The sequence below is a fragment of the Misgurnus anguillicaudatus genome, chromosome 19, assembly GCF_027580225.2.
Source record: "Misgurnus anguillicaudatus chromosome 19, ASM2758022v2, whole genome shotgun sequence".
NCBI lineage: Eukaryota > Metazoa > Chordata > Actinopteri > Cypriniformes > Cobitidae > Misgurnus > Misgurnus anguillicaudatus.
In genome coordinates, this window is record NC_073355.2 from 21966933 (window position 1) to 21991755 (window position 24823).

At 37.3% G+C, this 24823-nt stretch overlaps 1 protein-coding gene across 1 annotated transcript in view; it reads left to right on the forward strand.

The window, feature by feature from the left end:
• The first annotated feature begins 9521 nt into the window (after positions 1-9521).
• The window catches only part of cntnap1 (contactin associated protein 1), a 36098-nt gene continuing 20796 nt past the window's right edge, over positions 9522-24823 (forward strand). The window contains exon 1 of the mRNA XM_055192172.2: positions 9522-9937. Coding sequence (XP_055048147.2) covers positions 9874-9937 — 64 coding nt within the window. The 5' untranslated portion in view covers positions 9522-9873. The remainder of the gene's footprint in view (positions 9938-24823) is intronic.

The following is a 24823-nucleotide window of genomic DNA, read 5'->3' on the forward strand; positions in this document are numbered from 1 at the left end:
AATTATTATTTATCAAAATATTTTCTTAGTCATTTATCATAATACTTCCAAAATAGTTTTTACTACTATGGAAGTCAATGGTCACTTACTGCTGTGCGTTTACCATAAATATATTTTTTGTGTTCATCAGAAAAAAAATCATACAGGTTTAGAACAACATGAGGATGAGTAAATGATGACAGAATTTTCATTTTAAAGTGAACTATCCTTTTAAAGATATCAAGGTAATATTTTCTTAGGATGTTCTTTATATTACGAAGGATGATTTTATGTAGAAAACAGTAAAACACACAATAAAATACTTTGCTGAGTTTTCACAGGCAGGGTCACTTATAGTCATTTTAGTTTATCTTTACTAGGCCGTATCTTCTGAAATCTACCAGTTTTTTACGTGAACAGATTTTTAGCATGGTAACAATGGTACACTGTAAGATCTCTTCACTGATATACAGTGCTCTATTTTCCTCTGTAAACAGGGGAGTCAGTGAGGAAAAAATATTCTCTCCATAAACTTCTGACCTCTCTTCCCAACCCCCTCACCTCCCTTCATGGTCTCCATTACTCCAACTTTAACCCCAGTTCTTCCGACTCTCTCCCCTCCCAAATCCCCCTCTCCTCTCACAGAACCCCACTCACAGCCCATTTCCGAGCCCCTCTTAACCATCTCCCACGTGGACCCTTCTGCTGTTCTTTTTCAGGATGTTGTTTTGAGAAAGAGAGCGAGTCGGTCTCTTTCTTCATGATGTAGTGTAAAGTTAACGCCATTCAAAGTGAACGTCCTGGCATTTCCTTCAGATAAATGTTTCTTACGGTCACAGTAGTGACAGAGCAGGATCTGAGACACTTCTCTGCTATCTGATAGTGGCTGATTTCTGTCCATTGTGAGCTAGCCTAGAAAATTAGAGGCAGAAAACAGGACATAAACAAAAGCGGACCTTATCGGTGTCTCGCATCAAAGTCATACAACAATAACCAGGAAGAAACGGACAGATTTGTGTGTGCATAAGCAAACGCAGACACATATTCGTGTAGGGTTGGATGAAGCACAGGAGAAATGAGACAAAACAGTCGCAAAGCACAACAATCAGTGCGAGAGAGCCAGCATCCAGATGCCCACATGCTGCATGGTATGTGCACACTAAAGAGGGAGAAAGATAAGCCCACCATCTCTTTTCCTCTCCTCTGTCTTCTTTACCCCTCTTCTCCTGACCTTTACTCCTCTCTTTTCTTCTCTCATGTTCACTTCTTCTCTCCTCTATTGCTCTCTTTTCCTTTCTTCTCTTCTCCTGTACTCCTCCACACTTCTCCTCAACGGTGGCGGCCGGTGACTTCTTTTTTCGAGAGCGCTCGATGCGAAGTTCGACACAACATGTATGTATCCCGTCATGTGTGTGGTTCGTAATTTCAAAATATGTGTTCTGCGTGTTGAGTGATCCTATGTGCATCACGTGTCTTGTCAAAATAAGTGCCTGCTGCAGACGTGTCTAAAGGGTTTATGATGAAAGAGACACTCACAATTGCCAGACACTCGCATAATCTCATGCATAATCAGAGTTTACTGTTAAAGGTGCAGTGTGTACATTTTAGCGGCATCTAGTGGTGAGGTTGCGAATTGCAACCAACGGCTCAGTCCACTGCTCACTCCTCGCTTTTGAAACGCATAGAGAAGTAGGGCTGTGCAAAATATCGATACAGCTAACTATCATGATACTTTTCCCCACGATAGTGTATCGATATTACAATCTCTACTATCGGTATTTTTAAACAAAACATTGAATCACTCTGTGTGCGTCGAACAACCTCCTCCGCCGCTGCTGTAGTTGTCGCTGTCCAGTTGTCTGTCATATACGTCTGTCTCGGAAGTTAGCAGGAGTGAGAAAATTTAAAAACACCTGCAGCTTTTAAAGCCGACATGTGGATGCACTTTGGCTAAAAAAATTGTAAAAAAATGCTCTATTTTTCTTACATTTTTGATTAAAAAAAAAAGAAAAAGGGAAAAGTATCGCAGCATGCAGCGTATCGCACCGTATCGCGATACGTATCATATCGTGAGGCCCTTGCCAATACCCAGCCCTTTAGAGAAGCTACGGTAGTCACCGCCGGAAAAACATGTCATCGTCTGAGACAAATTAGTAAAAAAGTTTGTCCGTTAAGGGCTTCTGTAGAAACATGGTGGCACAAAATGGCGACTTCCGCATAAGGGGACCCTCGGTGTATGTAGATAAAAACGTCTCATTCAAGGGTAATAAACACATAATGGTTCATTATGAAAGGTCTTTACACACCCCTGATAATAAAGTTTTGTATATAATTTTGCATTTCTGTCAAGAGATCCTTCTCAAAAATTACACACTGCACCTTTAAGGGAGTGTCTTGCATGTACTTTGTGAAAGTGAGCGTTTCTTTTATCAAAAACGGTTTTGACGTGTGTGCAAGCAGGCACTTATTTTGACAAAACACGTGATGCACATGACGCAACAAACACATATTTTAAAAACATGAGCAACACACATTTTGAACAAGCGCCCCCCAGAACAGTCACAAGCCGCCACTGCTCCTCAACTAACTTTAACTCCTCTCCTCCTTTTCTTCTTTACTTTTCTCTCCCTCTCTCCTGATCATTTCTCCTCTACTTATTTTTCTTGTCATTTCGTTTCTCATTTGTGTTGCCCAAATTTTTGTGGCTGATTTGGAAACTACATGACTTTCCAACATCACCTTCTGTATTTGCTTATGAGATCATTTTATCATAACGCACCAGGCTATGACACGGAATAAACTATAATGAAAACACAGGCTTATTTTTGTCGTATGGTTCAGATTTCCCATATAACATCTCAGCAGCGTTTAAATGTCTGTTTATGTACGTGCTTGCAATTACACTGATATTCGTGGCGTGCGCTTTCGTAAAAGAGCTTTTCTTACTGGTTTGCGTGAGAGCTGAAATGCAGGGCCCGTAACTGTAGGGTAGACCCACTGGTTATTAAGAGTTAAGGAAGGGTGGGCAGTCATCCAGAGACCTTGCTCTATTTATAGCCTTTGGACTGTGTGAAAGTACTCAGAACTCGAAAAGAGCTGCCAAAATCCCTGAACTTCTGTGTGTGTCTATATGTGCATGCGACACGGGGTATTAAACCATGTCAATAGTGAAGACTTTTTTGAGATTTAAACTTTAATCCATGAGGTGTGAGAGAGAAAAGAAACAGGAAAGAAATGTTGGCACATCTGAGATAAGAGACTGGGAGTTGAAGTTTTGGCTCTCTTTAGGCGCTGAATGAAAATCTATGTGTGTTGTGTTTGCCTCGTGCCTTTAGGGTAGGGTGGCCTTTGCAAATGAATAACCTGCAATTTCACCCTTGTATGCACACATTTAAAAAAAAAATGGATGAATGAAACCTATTTCAGTATTGAGGTGGGACTAAACTGTTAACCAGCAGTCTAGTGTGTTAAATTTACAAGCCATTGTGGTCAAAACCCTAAGCACTTATGACTCTGTTAATTAAAGACGTCAACTTGCCGCTTAGCCTGCAGACATCCATACAAGGACACATACAGGCACTAAATCCTAGTGAACTGCCTACAAAGGTGGCATTTTCTGACGCAAAGCCTGTTTCCAGATGTATGCATACTTAAAGGAATAGTATAACTTAAAAATTTACATTCTGTCCGGTCCAATTTCTTGTGTGGATCATAGTGCTCCAGACACTAATGCAAACATACGGACCGGACAGCCAACAATAAGAGATTCTGGGTCAAAGAGTTGGCAAGGTGTCCACATGCACTGGATCATTTTGCAGTCGGAGAGTTCAGGGAAGCTTAAAGCTCACACAAATGGAGTCTATTTTTTACACCGAAGGATTTACAAAGCTTCAAGCACCTGGAACAACTTCAGGCAGTGTCAATTAAAACTCAGGCTCCTTTTATTTCAAATGTTTACTCAGCAGGTCACAGCGCATACATTATATACATACGTTCCCGGCTACACTCAATTTGCATGCATATAGGCGGTGAAACGAAACAAAGACGTTTGTCTGCTCACTGCTGACACAAAAATATCCCCCCATGCAACGTATAGACTATACTGTATGCACACACATCAGACAGGCCTACCCATTTGTTTGCACGCCAAACTGTTTGTTTGATACCGACAGAGCTTGCTGACTATCTTAGCTGACAGATTGTGTTTCAGTGTGCAAGTCCAACTTTTGTGCCACTGTATGTTGAAGAGTCTGTGAAGACGGCATTTTGCATGCTTACGTATGCAGTTGCAAATTCTTGCAAATTTGCCCCACACGCAACCCATAAATACCGTTCCACCGGCTTGTGCGGTAACGTGCGATTCAATTCATTGCGAGAATGTATGCGTGCAAATTTCATTTAAAAGGTGTTGGTTGATGGCCATTGACACCCTGATAAGGCAAACACTTTTCTAGCCTGCGAGCTGAGCTGCAGTCATGGTTATTTAAAACTGTAAAGTGGAACTTGATGACAGAACGCGTCTGGGCTCTGTAAAATACAATACTTGCTTACACCGCGTGCGCACTAATGCTCCTGCTATTGAAACTCTTGCTGACAGAGTTAGCAGGCTAGCACGCTAACCCCCTCCACGCGTCTGAAAAACTGGCTTGTCAGGATGAGTTTATTAGCTTACAATTAAACCACTTTAAAGGAAATATTTAGGAGGGAGTAATTGGGTCTTTCTCTTTTAGTTGGAAATTTCATTGTCGGGTAGCCGAGGAGGTTGGCGGATGGTGGCAGCGGGTGGCCAAGGATTGTGGTCAGAGAATTTATTTGTTTATTTGCCTAGTAAACTCCTCTACAGCCATTTTGTTTTGGCAGCTGTCCTGTCAGTGGATGATGAGCCGAGGCTTCAGGTAACCCAGCTTCTGTTTGCCCCTGCTGGGGAGCACAGCAGCTGAAGGGTTTGAGAGTCAAGGGATTTGCTTTACAAGCCTACATTCCAGCCGTGTAACTGTTTACGAACTATAAAATCTTAGCCAGAACTTGGTCTTGATCTCTCTAAATGTTTTTGACTTATCTACAGATCTACAAGGCATCGTATCTACAAAGCCTCAGTTTATGTTTAGTCCTTGGCACACACGATTAACTCAAAGGTCACGCATGTTTTTCTTTGATTCAATGTCAATGTCTTGGGAATGTTTGGGATAACCACTGGGTGAACGGTGGGACAGAAGTGCCAAATACCCATATGGGAAATTTTGTACACAGAGATGCGACAGTCACACATACACATACAGTTTGAATGTAAATAGATTGGCAGATAGGCATGTAGCCATCAGATTAAAAAAACATAAATGATAAGGGGAGATTAGTACAGAAGAGCTAAAAGGAAAAATGTCATTTAGTTTAATTACTTCCATGCTGTTTTAAACCCATATAATGAAAAGATTTTGTGTATACACTGTATACAGACAGTATATGAGTAAACGATATAGAGAACATGGAAACACTCAATAAAGAGGAAGAGGAACTTAAAGGATTAATATTTGAATGTTTAGTTCCTAATGGCTCTCTATTTGCATACAATGACTCGCCTGATTTAGTTAAGTGGTTTTATTTCTCAGTCAAAGGTGTTTCACAGCCTGATATTTAAAAACAAACTAGAAACACTTTAGTTGGTGGTAAGGCTGACACATGACCAAAGCAAACCAAACTGTGTGTATGACACAACGTGACACTACCCACTTAACCAAGATAAATCTAAAAGATGTTTTTTTTTCTTTGTCACATATTGAAAATATGTCCCTGCAGAGCCAGAACAAAAATTCATGTTGATGACATTCATGGTTGATTTTCTCAGGACCTCTCAGAAATAGTTATATTGTGGTGTTGATGTCTTTAAATGAAATAGCAGTTCCAAATGAAATAGCAACAAGATTTTCTTGTCATACACTCAAGTATTTATGTTGAAGAGGGGTCATAATCAAAAGCCTGTACTGATCCTAATTTGCCTGTTGGGCAAACATACATTAAAGCCTGGTTTTACAGACAAGGCTTAGATATATACACTAGATGTCGCCTTGGGGTTCTGAGCATGCGTCAAAACTGCCGCCATCTTGGAACAGGGGTCTTGTCATAGGAAGTAGCTAAGCTGCTATCTCCGCCTCTACTTCGAATTCATGGACGATGCCGGACTTTTGTGACGCGTATTAATGTTAGGCCTACTAGCACTATGCATTATAGTTATAAAAAGTAGATTTTCAAAATATTAAACTTTTATTTTTTTCTGGACTCAGTGCTAATACATGTCTGACTGTTAAAAGGAACCAAAAGAAAACCAAGAAAATCGCATTCATGATGATTTATGGTTATTTTATTTCCGTTACACCATTGCGTACAATGATGCTGATGCGGGGTTCCCCTGTTTCAAGATGGCGGCTCTATTTGACGCATTCGGTCCAATGAACTGCCGTAGCCCAGGCGAGATCTAGTGTACATATCTATGAGCTAAAGCCAGGACTAGGCCTTATGGTTAAATTACACATATTTACATTTAACTGACACTTTTATCCAAAGTGACTTACAATTGCTATATGGGTGATTCTCACGAAAACTTGGTTTTAAAAATGTCAAGCATGAAAATGTAAAAATTGCTTAAATTTACTTTTTTCCCACCAGACATTGAAAAACAAAGTCTGGAGTAAATGGGAACATTAATTTAAAAACGTTTACTTATCATTTTTTGTAACATAATTAAAAAAATTAGTCCTAAAAAATCTCATTACCGCAACAGTCAGAAAACATCAACACTGACATATTTTCAAAATGACATGACGAACCTGAAAGAACATAATTTGGAGATTCTGCACATGCATTTAAAATCAAAGTATTATGCTTCTATTAATTAAATTAACATTTAATAAGCATCTGTTGCGGTAATGATAATCAAAATGTCGTGTAAGCATTCTGACAAGACAATATTTCAAATTAACTGTGAAAAAATGATCTTACCTGGTAGCCATCTTGAAGTAACTGGTCCATGTGCTTGGTCACTCAAAATTAAACTTCATTAAAATTCTGTATGTGTGCTTAAACTGTTCTCAAAAAGTGTTGTGGAGGATGAGAACATCAGGCATGGACACATCATTTTCCTAATTTTTCTTCATTATTATTATACATGAATATTCAGTTAATATTTTTTCTGTCTTCTAAAGTAGTCTAGCAAAACATCCATTTATTTTTTTTCTTAATATTTTTGTGTTAATTTGATTAAATTACAACATAACGCATGTTCAAACACAGCCGGACACATTGCGGTAATGAGAATTTCAGCAGAAAATGGGATAAAATTTACAATTATAAATTCTTATGTTGAAATCACACATTGTGCAAGGTAGAACACATTATTGTGTTAATTCTGATGCTTTTAAATGTTACTATATTACACATTTTAAAGCTAAAATCATTAGTGCCGTGGTGTTTCAATGGTTTCGTGAGAATCACCCATATATGTCTGGAGGTCGCATGCCTCTGGAGCAACTAGGGGTTAAGTGTCTTGCTCAGGGACACAATGGTGCATCACAGTGGATTTGAACGCAGTCTCTCACCCCAAAGTAAAGTGTTTAAGGATCTTTTAAAAACATGCCTTAAAAAATATGTTATTGGTGTGATCTTAAGACAAATCAATGTCACTGGCATATTTTACGATCTGTCAGTGCAAGTTATTTTCAGTTGAGATAACTCAAACATGTGTTTTAGTCTGAGACTAGCCTTAAGCCTTGTCTGTGAAACCGGAAGATAAGATCTTGGAGAACTGTGTGATGTTGGCTGGGTACACTAACATATAGAAATCAAGAGACAATGCTCTGTTCCGCATTGAGTCATTGTACGAACAGCATTATTTCCTCTTTATGAAGAGGTCAGTGATACCGTGAGGGGAACTTTAATGGAAATCCTATGCTTAACTAGTATCATCCTTATATTTTGTGTGGTTAGCCATTGCTCTCTGACTACTATTTCATCATAGTCCTTATGTTATGACCTATGACTGCCATCTAGTGGGCACTGTGGTGTTTTTACTGTAAAGTAATCAAAATGTAGACAAGACATCTGCAAGTAACACTGCATGTTAATGGTTTAAACTTTAAAGGTTTAAACCAAGTTGCCCCCACTGTGTCTGTGAGTTGCCCGCCAAAGCACATTTTTTTGAATAGTCTCAATTTTAATATTTATTTATTACACATTTTTCTATTTCTTTTATGTATGTTAAAAACATATCAACTAGTAAAATAAATACGTTTTGAGTAGACTATATAAAAAATAGCCCTCTGGATTATTTTATCCATTGTGGTAGCCCTTGTTCACAAATAGGTTGGAGACCTCTGGTTTAAAGTATATGCTAGGACTAACTAGATATAGTGTAATCTTATGAGTGTGATTTGAGTTAATAGCCATCAGACATATTTGATTCCTGAGTGACTTATTGTGTTAGATTCTTGCTTCGATATACGTTGTAAGTTTCAATGCAAAAAGGTTTACAGTCTTTGAAAACACGAACAAGTATCTTTAAAAATTACCTTGAAAAAGATGTCATGCGCACTACTTTAGTGAGACATATCACTATAACAGCAGCATGCTTTACACAAAATACAGAAATTACTGAAATAAATCTAAAACATATTTAATGGATGGAACACATTGACATGTTGAAACAGATGGTGATTTGATGGACTATATACGTTTGGATTAATGCAGATGTGTGCATGTCTGAAGAATGCAGAAGTCAACAGAGAGTTAAAAGTTATTTGTTGCATTCATCACTCAATCCTCTATTAAATCTCTCCCATTTATTTTTTTAAAACAATAACTTTGGAAGTAATGTTAATATTTCTCCTGCCAATCCAGATTTATTGACACAAGTTTATTTCAGATATTAAAGCAGATGATATGAGCCAAAGCCCCAAAGAGTGTAAAATGAATAGGCCTATCTATTTTCATGAGTATGGATGTGCAGTGATTTTCAGGAGGGAGGAGGAGAGGTCGAAAAAACACCAATCTTATTTGATTTGATCTGCAAATCCCACTCTGGCCCTGCATATGCCCCAGCTTCCACCCCGTTCTGTGTCTGCTGCCCTACAAACCCACTTCTTAATCCCAAAGCCTTTTTATATCACGGATACATAAGCAGACGGCCTCTTGCAACACAAATCCGGCTTTCCCCCCACTTTGCCCACACAAACACAGTTTGATGGATTGTAGTAATAAAGCCCATGCACTCCGCGTCTGCAAGAGATGCGAGATAGGGAGGCACCGGAAATGCGGACTTGATATTAGTTTTGTTAAAGGCACGTCATTTGTACTCAAACACTGACAAACAATTACACAATATTATATATATTTTTAAATAAACTGAAAAATAGAAGAAAATTGAAGCTCTCAGCTGCAGTAGGCCTACTGCATAGCGAGTGAGAATAAACTGCTCGTGTCCAAAAGTTTTTTCTCTCCTCTCAAAGGAGAGGCGCCCCCTCCCTCACAGTAAACCCGGACACTAAAGTCCTGGCGGTCTACTATATCCAAGCCGTGCAAATCCACTTTTTCTCTGTATCTGTGTTTTACACACTGTTTATGTATTTATTACAACCAGACTATCACAAAGTTCCGACGTATTTGGTTTAATGAAGTACTATGTGCGCTCCCGCCAAAGCGCAGCATCAGCACCACTTTGTCTCGCGCGCGCCCGCCTCTAGCGAGCGACTGTATCGCCATCCCGGCCGAAAGAGTTGGAGCCGCGCGAGTTAAAGTTGGCCGAAATAACGGCTAAACGATGCTGCACTGTCCGGTGACGCAGAGAGGATAACGCTTGATTTATTCATCAGAACAGGGGGTCGAGAGCGACTCCGTCTACCGGAGAGGATGGATATCAAAATTCTTGGCCCAATCCTTTTAATCTTTTTCGCCTTTCAGAATTGCTCGACACGTAAGTAAAACTGCAGATGCAGGATTCAGTGTATTATATTTGTCATATTTTTGGCTATTTCTATAATTAATGTCCTGCATGAACAATTGCGTTATAGTAAGGACCTGGTTTTGATTTCGAGGCAAAATTACGATTTATGAGCTGCTAAATTAGCGAAAAAACTGGTATTAAACTGTGTAAATTCATTCGTTTTGAGTATGCAGTTTTTGTGTTGGGAGGGAAAGCATCGATGTAGTCCTGAGTCCGGGCTCGCGACTCTTTCTGCATTGCAGTGCTTCCGCGCGCAAGTTTCTGCATAGAGAGGGGCGTCTTGCGCACATCCCGGTGAAGGGGACACGCGGAAAGGACACACTCACATATTTTCAGATTTTGCATGAACTTCAGTGTGTTACGGGTTAAAAGTTAAATTCGGTTTGTGTGAAATCAAATGCGCTTGTGGGACCACCCTGCTGCGGAGAGTAGGGTGGATGCGGTACTGTCCACGAACTCCCAAATTCATATGACGTAGATGGACTGCATGACAGTTCATAGTACATTAGGTTAACCTGAAGATAGCATTTTAATAATAATTAAAGTCTCTAATAATAATAAAAACATGCAAGCTATTCTGTCATTTAGAGTGGTCAGGTATTTGGGTAATAAACTGCTGGTGGGATGGTTGCAGAATTTTATTATAAACATAAATGCTTTAAATATAAATGAATTGAAAGTATTATTATAAATACAATAGAATAGATTATATAAGCAAATGTTCTTTGCATCATTTAAGTCTTTATATGTTTTTGTATTTATTTATACACCATCTTGTAATGACACATGATGTATCAGATTGTGGCTTTAAGCACTGGCTGCATTAATGTAATGCACTCAGTTGCTTTCTGGTATTTTATATAGACAATTTTAACCAATAGTGTAATCCCTTGTCAGATCTGCACGTTTATAACTTATTGTTTTGCAAATTGTGTTGAAACAATAATAGCGCAGTGTATGAAACAATGAGGGATTTTCTTCCCACCTCAAAAACAATTTGACACACAAAAATTTCAATATGATCTATTTTTTAAAGAAGATAATCCAGTCAGCATGAGAGATGAACCAGCACTAACACTGCAGATTCACTGCCATAAATCTTTGGGATTGAGTGGAAACAGTCCAGACTGAAAAGAGATATTTATACTATTTATACAAGACCTGACAGGTGAGTTTATATGCAGAGGTGTGTGTTAGATGCTGTGAAAGAAGCTGTGAAAGATTTAGGAATGAGCATGTGTGTATTTTTAGGCTGTGGCAAGGGAGTGATATAATGCAGACACTTCTTGGATTGACTCAGGGTTTTCTTTGGTATTTCAGGAGCTTATCTTTTGTGCTTCTTCATTTAAGGTAACTAGTGCTGCCAGTCCTGAATAATTCATGCATAGGTGCGATTCTTGTGTGCAGGTGGCCATGCCTGCTAAAAATGCTAAGCACACCCTATCCAAACAGTATTCAAAGCAGCAGTCTGGCTCTGAACCCATTTCTAATGCAGATACAGCTCACGTGATGTGTGTGCACTTCTTCTATAGCAGAAGTGCTGTGTCAGCCTGCAGATTCAGTGGGAGAGCCTGTAAAGAAACACATGTGCTAGAGAAAGAGAGAGAGAGACTGTTCAATGATGCTTCTTCACATTTGTCCCCGCGCCCTGCTTTTAAGTAGAAATCTTTCAAGGGCACGACATAGAGAGAGAGAGAGAGAAAGAGCAAGAGAGGAACAGGGAGGAAGCAAGAGGCAAAATATCACATCACAGGGGAGGGGAGTGAAATGAAAGAGTTTAATATTACAGTGAGGCTGATTTTTTTTAGAATGGAAACACCAATTTGAGGAAACACAGATTTAGAAGTGAAATATATCTAAGTAGACAATAACAGATAGTATCTTTATTTTAATGTAAATTATTATAGGTTTTTATAAGTGAAATGTAAGTTTGCGCCAATAACAATAAGGGGAAGGAGATTTAATGGTTGATATGTACTCCCCACCATACAAGGGGACAAGGTTTTCAAAATATACTGATGTTATTTGTGATCCTGTGGTTAAAATCCAGACTTAAAGGAACAGTATGTAAGAAATTTATTTCAATTAATCATAAAATGGCTCTGATATGTCACTAGACATTAAGAAATAATTTTCATTTCAAATACTTATATCACTGACAACAGTGGTCTGGCCAGGATATTGTCATTTAAAAAGTGGAGTTGCAGCCCTCAACTGATGTTTATTTTGTGTATTGGCCGCCAGTTGTGTGATTGCAATACCAGTTTTGGCCACAATCCTACATACTGTTCCTTTAAGTTTCATAAGGTGATCTAATTATGATTAGGAGCATCAAAGTTTGATTTTAATCTTTGACATGACCTTACTTAGTCAATATTAAAGAAAAGGTTATATTTTCCACAGAATTCTTATTTATTATTAGTTGCAAAAGGATTGCTTGTAGAAAACAGTAAATTACAATAAAAAATATGCTAATACATATTAGCTTTATGGGTATAAATATCTCATGAATATTTAAAGGTCCCGTTCTTTCTATGTTTTTTTAAACCTTTGATAGTGTTCACAGTGCGCAATATAACATGAGTAGTTATATGGGACCTCTATCTGTCAAAATTTGATTGATTTATGACCCCTTTGACAAGGGGGCGGGACTATCAATCAAAAGCTGTACAATCTGTCTAGGTTTCAGAATGGTATATCAAGGGCTTTAGACAGCGAGTATCCGGACCGTGCGTGTTTTACGATGTGTCAATCAGCTCGTTGTTTTTCCTGTGTGTGTGTCAGTGGCGGATGCAGAACGTGACATATGGGTGGGCATGGATTAAGTCCGGGTGGGCCTGAATCTATGGGTGTCACTTTTGAATAAGAAACTATAACAAGTCTATAAAATTTGTCAAAACTTCAGAACACTAATTTAAACAGCATACACACACACCCGAACTGCACGTCACATTTTTGACATTATTGATACTTTAAATTGTAATGCAACGTGACATTTATTAAGCATTTTTGGTAAAAAAATTATTGGGCTCTCATAGCCTACAAAAAAGAACCTGCACACAGTGACAGGAAATATAAATGAACCCCAAAAAACCTTATACTTTTTTAAATAACCTATTAAAGTGTTTAAATAAATACGGCTACTAAATGCTTAAAATGAAGCTTCTAACATCATATTCTCTTCATGCAAATCACTAAAAATATATTTTCGTTCTCACATATTTAAGTTAACTTACTAAATAAAGAAAGAAAAAGGGAATTGCTAGAATAATGTTAGACTCTGGGGTTAAACGAAATGACAAATAAATAAACATTTAATATACTTTTTGATGAGCACAAGAGCAAGCCTACTCGTGAAGAGTGGAGCCGAGGAGCGCGCATATCAGACGTGAACGAAAGGAATAATGGATTTAATGCTTTCACTTTATTTCCTGACAGTTTCACTTGTTAGTGAGGATAGTAATGGCTAACAAGATTACGCCGAATTACATACAACATAATTACCTAACTAAATCTGAGAGAATGCAAACACATTACAATATTTTTTCCTCCGCCCGACGGCCAAGGCGCATCATTTTTTTTTAGCCCGACAGGAATTCGCCATAGCCGTAATGGACGTCGGGCAAGCGATTTTGCTAGGTTTGTTTTGTAGAAAGACTTTCTTTAAAGTGAATTTCGTTTTGTATAAATTGTATCTTAATATTAATCAATGTTTGATCAAACAATTGCCTCGATTTAATAAATAAGAAGCAAACCAAGAACGTCTGTGGTGTGGATTGAAGTGAACCCACTATATTTCCGCAGCCTACGTCTTTCTGCTTTAATGCATTTCTTAAATTAATGTCTCAATTACACAGTAGGCTTATAGGTTGTTATGATAGGCTATTTGTTGCTTAAAAGCAATAGGCTATATTGTATAAAGTGTAGCAATAAACGTGGCGTGACTTATAGTGCTGCTATATAGCTATATCAAACAACATCACTATGATCAGATGTTTTCTTTCTATTTTTTACCCCGCTGTCATATTTGTTGTGTGTTTATGTTATTGAGAGGAAAGCGCGCAGCACATATTTATAACGTGTTGTTATTCAAAATACGTTTTCTACTTGCTTGCAAAAAAAGTTCTCAAAGTGATCATGGCTGAAAGCTGCTCGGGAATATTTCATTATAACGCAACATTCAACTGCTTTAATAGTTTTTAAATAGTTATCAGGCTTACTTATAATTTTACTGTTTTTAACATAACATGCAATAGATAAATTACACCACATAAAGTAGTATACATGTCTAACTATACAGAGTAGTATTTTTTACATTTCTGATTGGGCGGGCCAGCTGTCAATCTGGGCGGGCCCAGGCCCACCCAGGCCCGCCCATAGCTCCGCGCCTGGTGTGTGTGTGTGTGTTTTGTCAAGCGAATGTTTTATTGCTGTCAAAAATAAGTTTATAGTTTTAGACTGTCCAGGTTCTGTCACTTTTTATGACCGCGGTCTCTCTTTTCCCATCCGTACTCACCAGCCCTCAGCCCCCACTGCGTATCTCACAGAGGGGTCCGGTGTTCAGCGGACCTGTGTGCTGATTTAGACGAAAATCTGTATATTTTAAACTAAATAAAATTTTAGCCGCTTCATGAGATCCGTGAGTCTTTTCACGACCCCTGCTCACTATGTTCAGGCGTATTAAAGCTCGATCACCGGTGGTGATAGAGAACGAGCCGAGTGCGCGTTCATATCTGTCGTTTTAAAATAAACGTAATAAATGTAATTCTGTCCGCTGTTGCAAAATAAAGATTTATTTTAGATTTAGGGGTTTCTTGAACCAAGTCTCTGATTAAAACATGTGAATGCGCGCACCGACGGTGACAGAGAACTTACGCTGATGCGCACTTATATCTGACCTTAATAAACTTTTAAATATTTTAATACGTTTTCATCCCATCTTCAGGGTTTGTTTTTATTAATGTCTACTTAAAACCATGTGTGAATATGTGTATATTATACAACGAATCTTATCATGTATGCTCTGACAAAATAAAGCATTATTTTAGATTTTAGGTGGTGCGGACACATATTTATGGCAAATACTGTTGAATATAAACGTTCGTTTTGTCAAAAGTTTCTTTAAAGTCAATAAGGAATCAAACATTTTAGATGTATCTGGTTAAACTTAAATCTGATATTTTCTATTGGTCTATTTCTTTAGTATCTGATCAGACACAATGTTTCAGAAGCTGATTTGTGAGGGTCTGTGTGCGTGCGAGATAATTCACAGCAGGGGCGGATTGTAAACTAGTTAGAGACTTTTAAAACCGTGATGGTAAAATGTAACAGGTCCACTCTGAAGAAAAGTAAAGTTTTATTTTAGATTTAGTTTTTTTTTTTAAACAAGTCTCTGATTAAAACTTTTGAGTGTAACATCACAAATATTTAACATATTCCGTATACCTGTATAGTTTAACCATTCCCTTATGCCATAACCTTAGGCGCCGTCAATACTTCTTTCTTTAGACTAAAGGAAATTTATTTTAACCTAAATAAAAGTTTATTCGCATCACGAAGTCCGTGAGTCTTTTCTAAAGGTCGATCACCGGCGGTGACAGAGAACGTGTCGGATGTACGTTCATATATTTCGTTAAGAAACTTTTAAACGATTAAAGACATATTCATAGCATCTTCAGGGTTTGTTTTTATTATTGGCTTCTTAAAACCATGTGTGAATATGTGTATATTATAACGAATCTTATATTGTCTGCTCTGACAAAAATAAAGTATTATTTTAGACTTTAAGTGAAGTGGCAGCACGTATTTTATAGCCTACTGTTTAATATAAACGTTTGTTTTGTCAAAAGTTTCTTTAAAGTCACGCAAAAATCAAATATTTTACATGTATCTGGTTAAACTTAAATCTGCTATTATCTATTTAACTATTTTTCTGATCAGTCAGCTTACAGAAGCTGCTCTTATGATCGTGTGTGTGTGTGTGTGTGTGTGTGTGTGTGTGTGTGTGTGTGTGTGTGTGTGTGTGTGTGTGTGTGTGTGTGTGTGTGTGTGTGTGTGTGTGTGTGTGTGTGTGTGTGAGCGAGGCAACCCACAGCAGGAGAGGGTTGTAAACTAGTGAGTTAGACACTTTTAAAACGTGTTGGTAAAATGTAATATAGACCGCTCTGACAAAAACTAAAGGTTTATTATAGATTTAGCAAGTTCTTAAACAAAGTCTCTGATTAAAACATATGCGCGCACCGACAGTGACAGAGAACTTACGCTGATGCGCTCTTATATCTGTCGTTAAGAAACTTTTAAACGTTTTAAGACATTTAAGCCCCTCTTGTGGTTTGAATTCATTAATGTCACCTAACATCCGAGTGTGTACATGTGTATTTACGATAAATGTAACACGATACGCATTGTCAAAATAAAAGGTTTCTTGAACATGGTATTCCAGTGCGTGTTTTTTGTCTTGCGAGTGCTCGTCATATTTATTGATGTGAAAAAAGTTTGATGTCTTAGACGTTATCACCCACCAGTAGCCCCCAATGTGTCTGAACAGCGGTGGTGTTCAGTGGCCCGTATTGTTCCTAAAACTCCGTGTTGGTAAAATTAAGTGTAATACAGCCCATTGACAAAAAGTAAAAGGTTTATTTTAGATTTAAGGTGGTCCACCAGCGCCTTTATGGCAAGCACTTCAGGTTCTAAAAGTTTGTAACACCAAGAATTTGTTTAATGAAATATACAGTACATGTATAAGCAATGCACCCGAGTCCATAATCTCCGGACGGGTCGCCAATACTATTTTCTTTAGACTAAAGGGTATTTATTTTAACCTAAATAAAAGTTTATTTGCATCACGAACGCCGTGAAACTGTTCATGCACCGCAATCTATTGTTCACGCGCATTAAAGGTCGATCACCGGTGATGACCAGAGAACGAACCGGGTGTGTGTTCATATAAACTTAATAAATGTAATTCTGTCCGCTCTGGCAAAATAAAAGTTTATTTTAGATTTAGCCATTTCTTTAACCAAGTCTCTGATTAAAACAAGTTACATTTGCTTAGGGCAATAGGCACATGCACACACATATCTGTGGTATTAAAAATAAGGTTTTTAAAGTTTAAGAAATTTAAACATTTGAAAAAAATCAAACATTTTAGAGGTGTCTGAGTAAACTTATATCTAATGTCATATGAGCCGTACCGTGTCGCGTTCGTGTCTGTGTGCGTGTCCGTGTCAGTTTATGTATGTGTGTGTTATGCGATCCTAGAGGGCGGGGATGTGAGAGACTGTGAGGGTGTGTGTGTGTGTGTGTGTGTGTGTGTGTGTGTGTGTGTGTGTGGTTATCACGTGGTGGGGGTCCCAAATGATCAATGGCTGGATTTTTATGTGACGGACAGGCCCTAGGTCAGCCTGTGGCGTTAGATACAACTTAGGTTAACATCTATCAACGCATAATAAGCAAACATGAAATTATATTATACCTATGCATTGTTACTGATGTTCCTAGTTTTGTGTATTTTTCTTAAACTTTTGCTTTTCAAACTTAGTCAGTCTTCATACTTTTGTCTCTTCATACATTTGTTCATAGTTTTTCTTCGCTAGTGTCAACCCGCGTCTGAGATTTTTTTGTAAACTCATGTACACACTTGCGTATTTTTCTTAAACTTTTGCTTTTCAAACTTAGTCAGTCTTTAGACTTTTGTCTCTTCACACATTTGTTCAAAGTTTTTCTTCGCTAGTGTCAACCCGTGTCTGAGATTTTGTAAACTCATCAGATGTACACACTTGCGTATTTTTCTTAAACAAACTTTTGCTTTTCTAACTTAGTCAGTCTTCAGACTTTTGTCTCTTCATACATTTGTTCAAAGTTTTTCTTCGCTAGTGTCAAATCCTGTTTGAGATTTTTTGTAAACTCATGTACACACTTGTGTATTTTTCTTAAACTTTTTCTTTTCAAACTTAGTCAGTCTTCAGACTTTTGTCTCTTCACACATTTGTTCAAAGTTTTTCTTCGCTAGTGTCAAATCCTGTTTGAGATTTTGTAAACTCATGTACACGCTTGTGTATTTTTCTTAAACTTTTGCTTTTCAAACTTAGTCAGTCTTCAGACTTTTGTCTCTTCATACATTTGTTCAAAGTTTTTTCTTCGCTAGTGTCAAATCCTGTTTGAGATTTTTTTTTTGTAAACTCATGTACACACTTGTGTATTTTTCTTAAACTTTTGCTTTTCAAACTTAGTCAGTCTTCAGACTTTTGTCTCTTCACACATTGTTCAAAGTTTTTCTTCGCTAGTGTCAACTCGTGTCTGAGATTTTGTAAACTCATCAGATGTACACACTTGCGTATTTTTATTAAACAAACTATTGCTTTTCAAACTTAGTCAGTCTTCAGACTTTTGTCACTTCATACATTTGTTCAAAGTTTTTTTTTTCGCTAGTGTCAAATCCTGTTTGAGATTTTTTTTTGTGGACTCATGTACACACTTGTGTGTTTTTCTTGAGCGAACTTTTGCTTTTCAAACTTAGTCAGTCTTCAGACTTTTGTCACTTCATACATTTGTTCAAAGTTTTTTCTTCGCTAGTGTCAAATCCTGTTTGAGATTTTTTTTTGTAAACTCATGTACACACTTGTGTATTTTTCTTAAACTTTTGCTTTTCAAACTTAGTCAGTCTTCAGACTTTTGTCTCTTCACACATCTGTTCAAAGTTTTTTTCTTCGCTAGGGTCAAATCCTGTTTGAGATTTTTTTTTTGTAAACTCATGTACACACTTGTGTATTTTTCTTAAACTTTTGCTTTTCAAACTTAGTCAGTCTTCAGACTTTTGCATTCATTTGTTCAAAGTTTTTCTTCGCTAGTGTCAACCCGTGTCTGAGATTTTGTAAACTCATCAGATGTACACACTTGCGTATTTTTCTTAAACTTTTGCTTTTCAAACTTAGTCAGTCTTCATACTTTTGCATACATTTGTTCAAAGTTTTTCTTCGCTAGTGTCAAATCCTGTTTGAGATTTTTTGTAAACTCATGTACACACTTGTGTATTTTTCTTAAACTTTTGCTTTTCAAACTTAGTCAGTCTTCATACTTTTGTCTCTTCACACATCTGTTCAAAGTTTTTTCTTCGCTAGGGCCAAATCCTGTTTGAGATTTTTTGTAAACTCATTTACACACTTGCGTATTTTTCTTAAACTTTTGCTTTTCAAACTTAGTCAGTCTTCATCAGACTTTTGCATTCATTTGTTCAAGGTTTTCTTTGCTAGTGTCAACCCGTGTCTGAGATTTTGTAAACTCATCAGATGTACACACTTGCGTATTTTTCTTAAACTTTTGCTTTTCAAACTTAATCACTCTTTATTATTTTGCAGTCTTCGTTATGTACATCGAGCTATTGGTGGTTTTACAAGTTTACAGATTCAGACATAATGCTATCATTGCTGTTTCGTCGTGAAAGATTTAGTAAGTAAATCTAAAACATACTTTGCGTTGTTGTTTTAATCATCTAGCACTAATTTAAAGAGTTTGCCAAAATGTTGCATAAACTATAGAAATGAAACAATCTGTATTCACAAAAACAATCACAGGTATATGATGTCGCTTACAAAGAAAACAAGACGATTGATGAATGCAAAATATTGTCTGAGCAGATAGAACTAAGTTTGAAAAGCAAAAGTTTAAGAAAAATACGCAAGTGTGTAAATGAGTTTACAAAAAATCTCAAACAGGATTTGGCCCTAGCGAAGAAAAAACTTTGAACAGATGTGTGAAGAGACAAAAGTATGAAGACTGACTAAGTTTGAAAAGCAAAAGTTTAAGAAAAATACACAAGTGTGTACATGAGTTTACAAAAAATCTCAAACAGGATTTGACACTAGCGAAGAAAAACTTTGAACAAATGTATGCAAAAGTATGAAGACTGACTAAGTTTGAAAAGCAAAAGTTTAAGAAAAATACGCAAGTGTGTACATCTGATGAGTTTACAAAATCTCAGACACGGGTTGACACTAGCGAAGAAAAACTTTGAACAAATGAATGCAAAAGTCTGAAGACTGACTAAGTTTGAAAAGCAAAAGTTTAAGAAAAATACACAAGTGTGTACATGAGTTTACAAAAAAAAAATCTCAAACAGGATTTGACCCTAGCGAAGAAAAAAACCCCGAACAGATGTGTGAAGAGACAAAAGCCCGAAGACCGCCCAAGCCCGAAAAGCAAAAGTTCAAGAAAAATACACAAGTGTGTACATGAGTCTACAAAAAAAAATCTCAAACAGGATTTGACACCAGCGAAGAAAAAACCCTGAACAAACGCATGAAGTGACAAAAGTCTGAAGACTGACCAAGCCCGAAAAGCAATAGTTTGTTCAAGAAAAATACACAAGTGTGTACATGAGTTTACAAAAAAAAATCTCAAACAGGATTTGACACTAGCGAAAAAAAAACTTTGAACAAATGTATGAAGTGACAAAAGTCTGAAGACTGACTAAGTTTGAAAAGCAATAGTTTGTTTAAGAAAAATACGCAAGTGTGTACATCTGATGAGTTTACAAAATCTCAGACACGAGTTGACCCTAGCGAAGAAAAACTTTGAACAATGTGTGAAGAGACAAAAGTCTGAAGACTGACTAAGTTTGAAAAGCAAAAGTTTAAGAAAAATACACAAGTGTGTACATGAGTTTACAAAAAAAAAATCTCAAACAGGATTTGACACTAGCGAAGAAAAAACTTTGAACAAATGTATGAAGAGACAAAAGTCTGAAGACTGACTAAGTTTGAAAAGCAAAAGTTTAAGAAAAATACACAAGCGTGTACATGAGTTTACAAAATCTCAAACAGGATTTGACACTAGCGAAGAAAAACTTTGAACAAATGTGTGAAGAGACAAAAGTCTGAAGACTGACTAAGTTTGAAAAGCAAAAGTTTAAGAAAAATACACCAGTGTGTACATGAGTTTACAAAAAATCTCAAACAGGATTTGACACTAGCGAAGAAAAACTTTGAACAAATGTATGAAGAGACAAAAGTCTGAAGACTGACTAAGTTAGAAAAGCAAAAGTTTGTTTAAGAAAAATACGCAAGTGTGTACATCTGATGAGTTTACAAAATCTCAGACACGGGTTGACACTAGCGAAGAAAAACTTTGAACAAATGTGTGAAGAGACAAAAGTCTAAAGACTGACTAAGTTTGAAAAGCAAAAGTTTAAGAAAAATACGCAAGTGTGTACATGAGTTTACAAAAAAATCTCAGACGCGGGTTGACACTAGCGAAGAAAAACTATGAACAAATGTATGAAGAGACAAAAGTATGAAGACTGACTAAGTTTGAAAAGCAAAAGTTTAAGAAAAATACACAAAACTAGGAACATCAGTAACAATGCATAGGTATAATATAATTTCATGTTTGCTTATTATGCGTTGATAGATGTTAACCTAAGTTGTATCTAACGCCACAGGCTGACCTAGGGCCTGTCCGTCACATAAAAATCCAGCCATTGATCATTTGGGACCCCCACCACGTGATAACCACACACACACACACACACACACACACACACACACACACACACACACACCCTCACAGTCTCTCACATCCCCGCCCTCTAGGATCGCATAACACACACATACATAAACTGACACGGACACGCACACAGACACGAACGCGACACGGTACGGCTCATATGACATTAGATATAAGTTTACTCAGACACCTCTAAAATGTTTGATTTTTTTCAAATGTTTAAATTTCTTAAACTTTAAAAACCTTATTTTTAATACCACAGATATGTGTGTGCATGTGCCTATTGCCCTAAGCAAATGTAACTTGTTTTAATCAGAGACTTGGTTAAAGAAATGGCTAAATCTAAAATAAACTTTTATTTTGCCAGAGCGGACAGAATTACATTTATTAAGTTTATATGAACACACACACGGTTCGTTCTCTGGTCATCACCGGTGATCGACCTTTAATGCGCGTGAACAATAGATTGCGGTGCATGAACAGCTTCACGGCGTTCGTGATGCATATAAACTTTTATTTAGGTTAAAATAAATACCCTTTAGTCTAAAGAAAATAGTATTGGCGACCCGTCCGGAGATTATGGACTCGGGTGCATTGCTTATACATGTACTGTATATTTCATTAAACAAATTCTTGGTGTTACAAACTTTTAGAACCTGAAGTGCTTGCCATAAAGGCGCTGGTGGACCACCTTAAATCTAAAATAAACCTTTTACTTTTTGTCAATGGGCTGTATTACACTTAATTTTACCAACACGGAGTTTTAGGAACAATACGGGCCACTGAACACCACCGCTGTTCAGACACATTGGGGGCTACTGGTGGGTGATAACGTCTAAGACATCAAACTTTTTTCACATCAATAAATATGACGAGCACTCGCAAGACAAAAAACACGCACTGGAACACCACGCTCAAGAAACCTTCCATCCCGACAATGCGCACCGTGCCACATCCATCGCAAACACACATGTACACACTCGGATGCCAGGCGACACCAATGAACTCAAACCACAAGAGGGGCTTAAATGTCTTAAAACGTTTAAAAGTTTCTTAACGACAGATATAAGAGCGCATCAGCGTAAGTTCTCTGTCACTGTCGGTGCGCGCATATGTTTTAATCAGAGACTTTGTTTAAGAACTTGCTAAATCTATAATAAACCTTTAGTTTTTGTCAGAGCGGTCTATATTACATTTTACCAACACGTTTTAAAAGTGTCTAACTCACTAGTTTACAACCCTCTCCTGCTGTGAATTGCCTCGCTCACACACACACACACACACACACACACACACACACACACACACACACACACAAACACACACACACACACACACACACACACGATCATAAGAGCAGCTTCTGTAAGCTGACTGATCAGAAAAATAGTTAAATAGATAATAGCAGATTTAAGTTTAACCAGATACATGTAAAATATTTGATTTTTGCGTGACTTTAAAGAAACTTTTGACAAAACAAACGTTTATATTAAACAGTAGGCTATAAAATACGTGCTGCCACTTCACTTAAAGTCTAAAATAATACTTTATTTTTGTCAGAGCAGACAATATAAGATTCGTTATAATATACACATATTCACACATGGTTTTAAGAAGCCAATAATAAAAACAAACCCTGAAGATGCTATGAATATGTCTTTAATCGTTTAAAAGTTTCTTAACGAAATATATGAACGTACATCCGACACGTTCTCTGTCACCGCCGGTGATCGACCTTTAGAAAAGACTCACGGACTTCGTGATGCGAATAAACTTTTATTTAGGTTAAAATAAATTTCCTTTAGTCTAAAGAAAGAAGTATTGACGGCGCCTAAGGTTATGGCATAAGGGAATGGTTAAACTATACAGGTATACGGAATATGTTAAATATTTGTGATGTTACACTCAAAAGTTTTAATCAGAGACTTGTTTAAAAAAAAAAACTAAATCTAAAATAAAACTTTACTTTTCTTCAGAGTGGACCTGTTACATTTTACCATCACGGTTTTAAAAGTCTCTAACTAGTTTACAATCCGCCCCTGCTGTGAATTATCTCGCACGCACACAGACCCTCACAAATCAGCTTCTGAAACATTGTGTCTGATCAGATACTAAAGAAATAGACCAATAGAAAATATCAGATTTAAGTTTAACCAGATACATCTAAAATGTTTGATTCCTTATTGACTTTAAAGAAACTTTTGACAAAACGAACGTTTATATTCAACAGTATTTGCCATAAATATGTGTCCGCACCACCTAAAATCTAAAATAATGCTTTATTTTGTCAGAGCATACATGATAAGATTCGTTGTATAATATACACATATTCACACATGGTTTTAAGTAGACATTAATAAAAACAAACCCTGAAGATGGGATGAAAACGTATTAAAATATTTAAAAGTTTATTAAGGTCAGATATAAGTGCGCATCAGCGTAAGTTCTCTGTCACCGTCGGTGCGCGCATTCACATGTTTTAATCAGAGACTTGGTTCAAGAAACCCCTAAATCTAAAATAAATCTTTATTTTGCAACAGCGGACAGAATTACATTTATTACGTTTATTTTAAAACGACAGATATGAACGCGCACTCGGCTCGTTCTCTATCACCACCGGTGATCGAGCTTTAATACGCCTGAACATAGTGAGCAGGGGTCGTGAAAAGACTCACGGATCTCATGAAGCGGCTAAAATTTTATTTAGTTTAAAATATACAGATTTTCGTCTAAATCAGCACACAGGTCCGCTGAACACCGGACCCCTCTGTGAGATACGCAGTGGGGGCTGAGGGCTGGTGAGTACGGATGGGAAAAGAGAGACCGCGGTCATAAAAAGTGACAGAACCTGGACAGTCTTAAACTATAAACTTATTTTTGACAGCAATAAAACATTCGCTTGACAAAACACACACACACACACACAGGAATAACAACGAGCTGATTGACACATCGTAAAACACGCACGGTCCGGATACTCGCTGTCTAAAGCCCTTGATATACCATTCTGAAACCTAGACAGATTGTACAGCTTTTGATTGATAGTCCCGCCCCCTTGTCAAAGGGGTCATAAATCAATCAAATTTTGACAGATAGAGGTCCCATATAACTACTAACATGTGTTCATGTTTCACGTGTAAAAAAAGTGGTATTTTTCACATAATTGACTTATCTGTATAGCGCTGTTTTCACTGTCCTAAACAGGCTGATGTCTTCCTTCAGTCCTTCCAGAAAAGTTTTTTTGTGATTGTTGCGGGCAAAAATCCTCGTTTTGCGGCACGTTTTCTTAAAAAATGCGATGGAATATGCGGGATATTTATGCAATTTATGCGATGGAATTGCGGGAATTTGCGA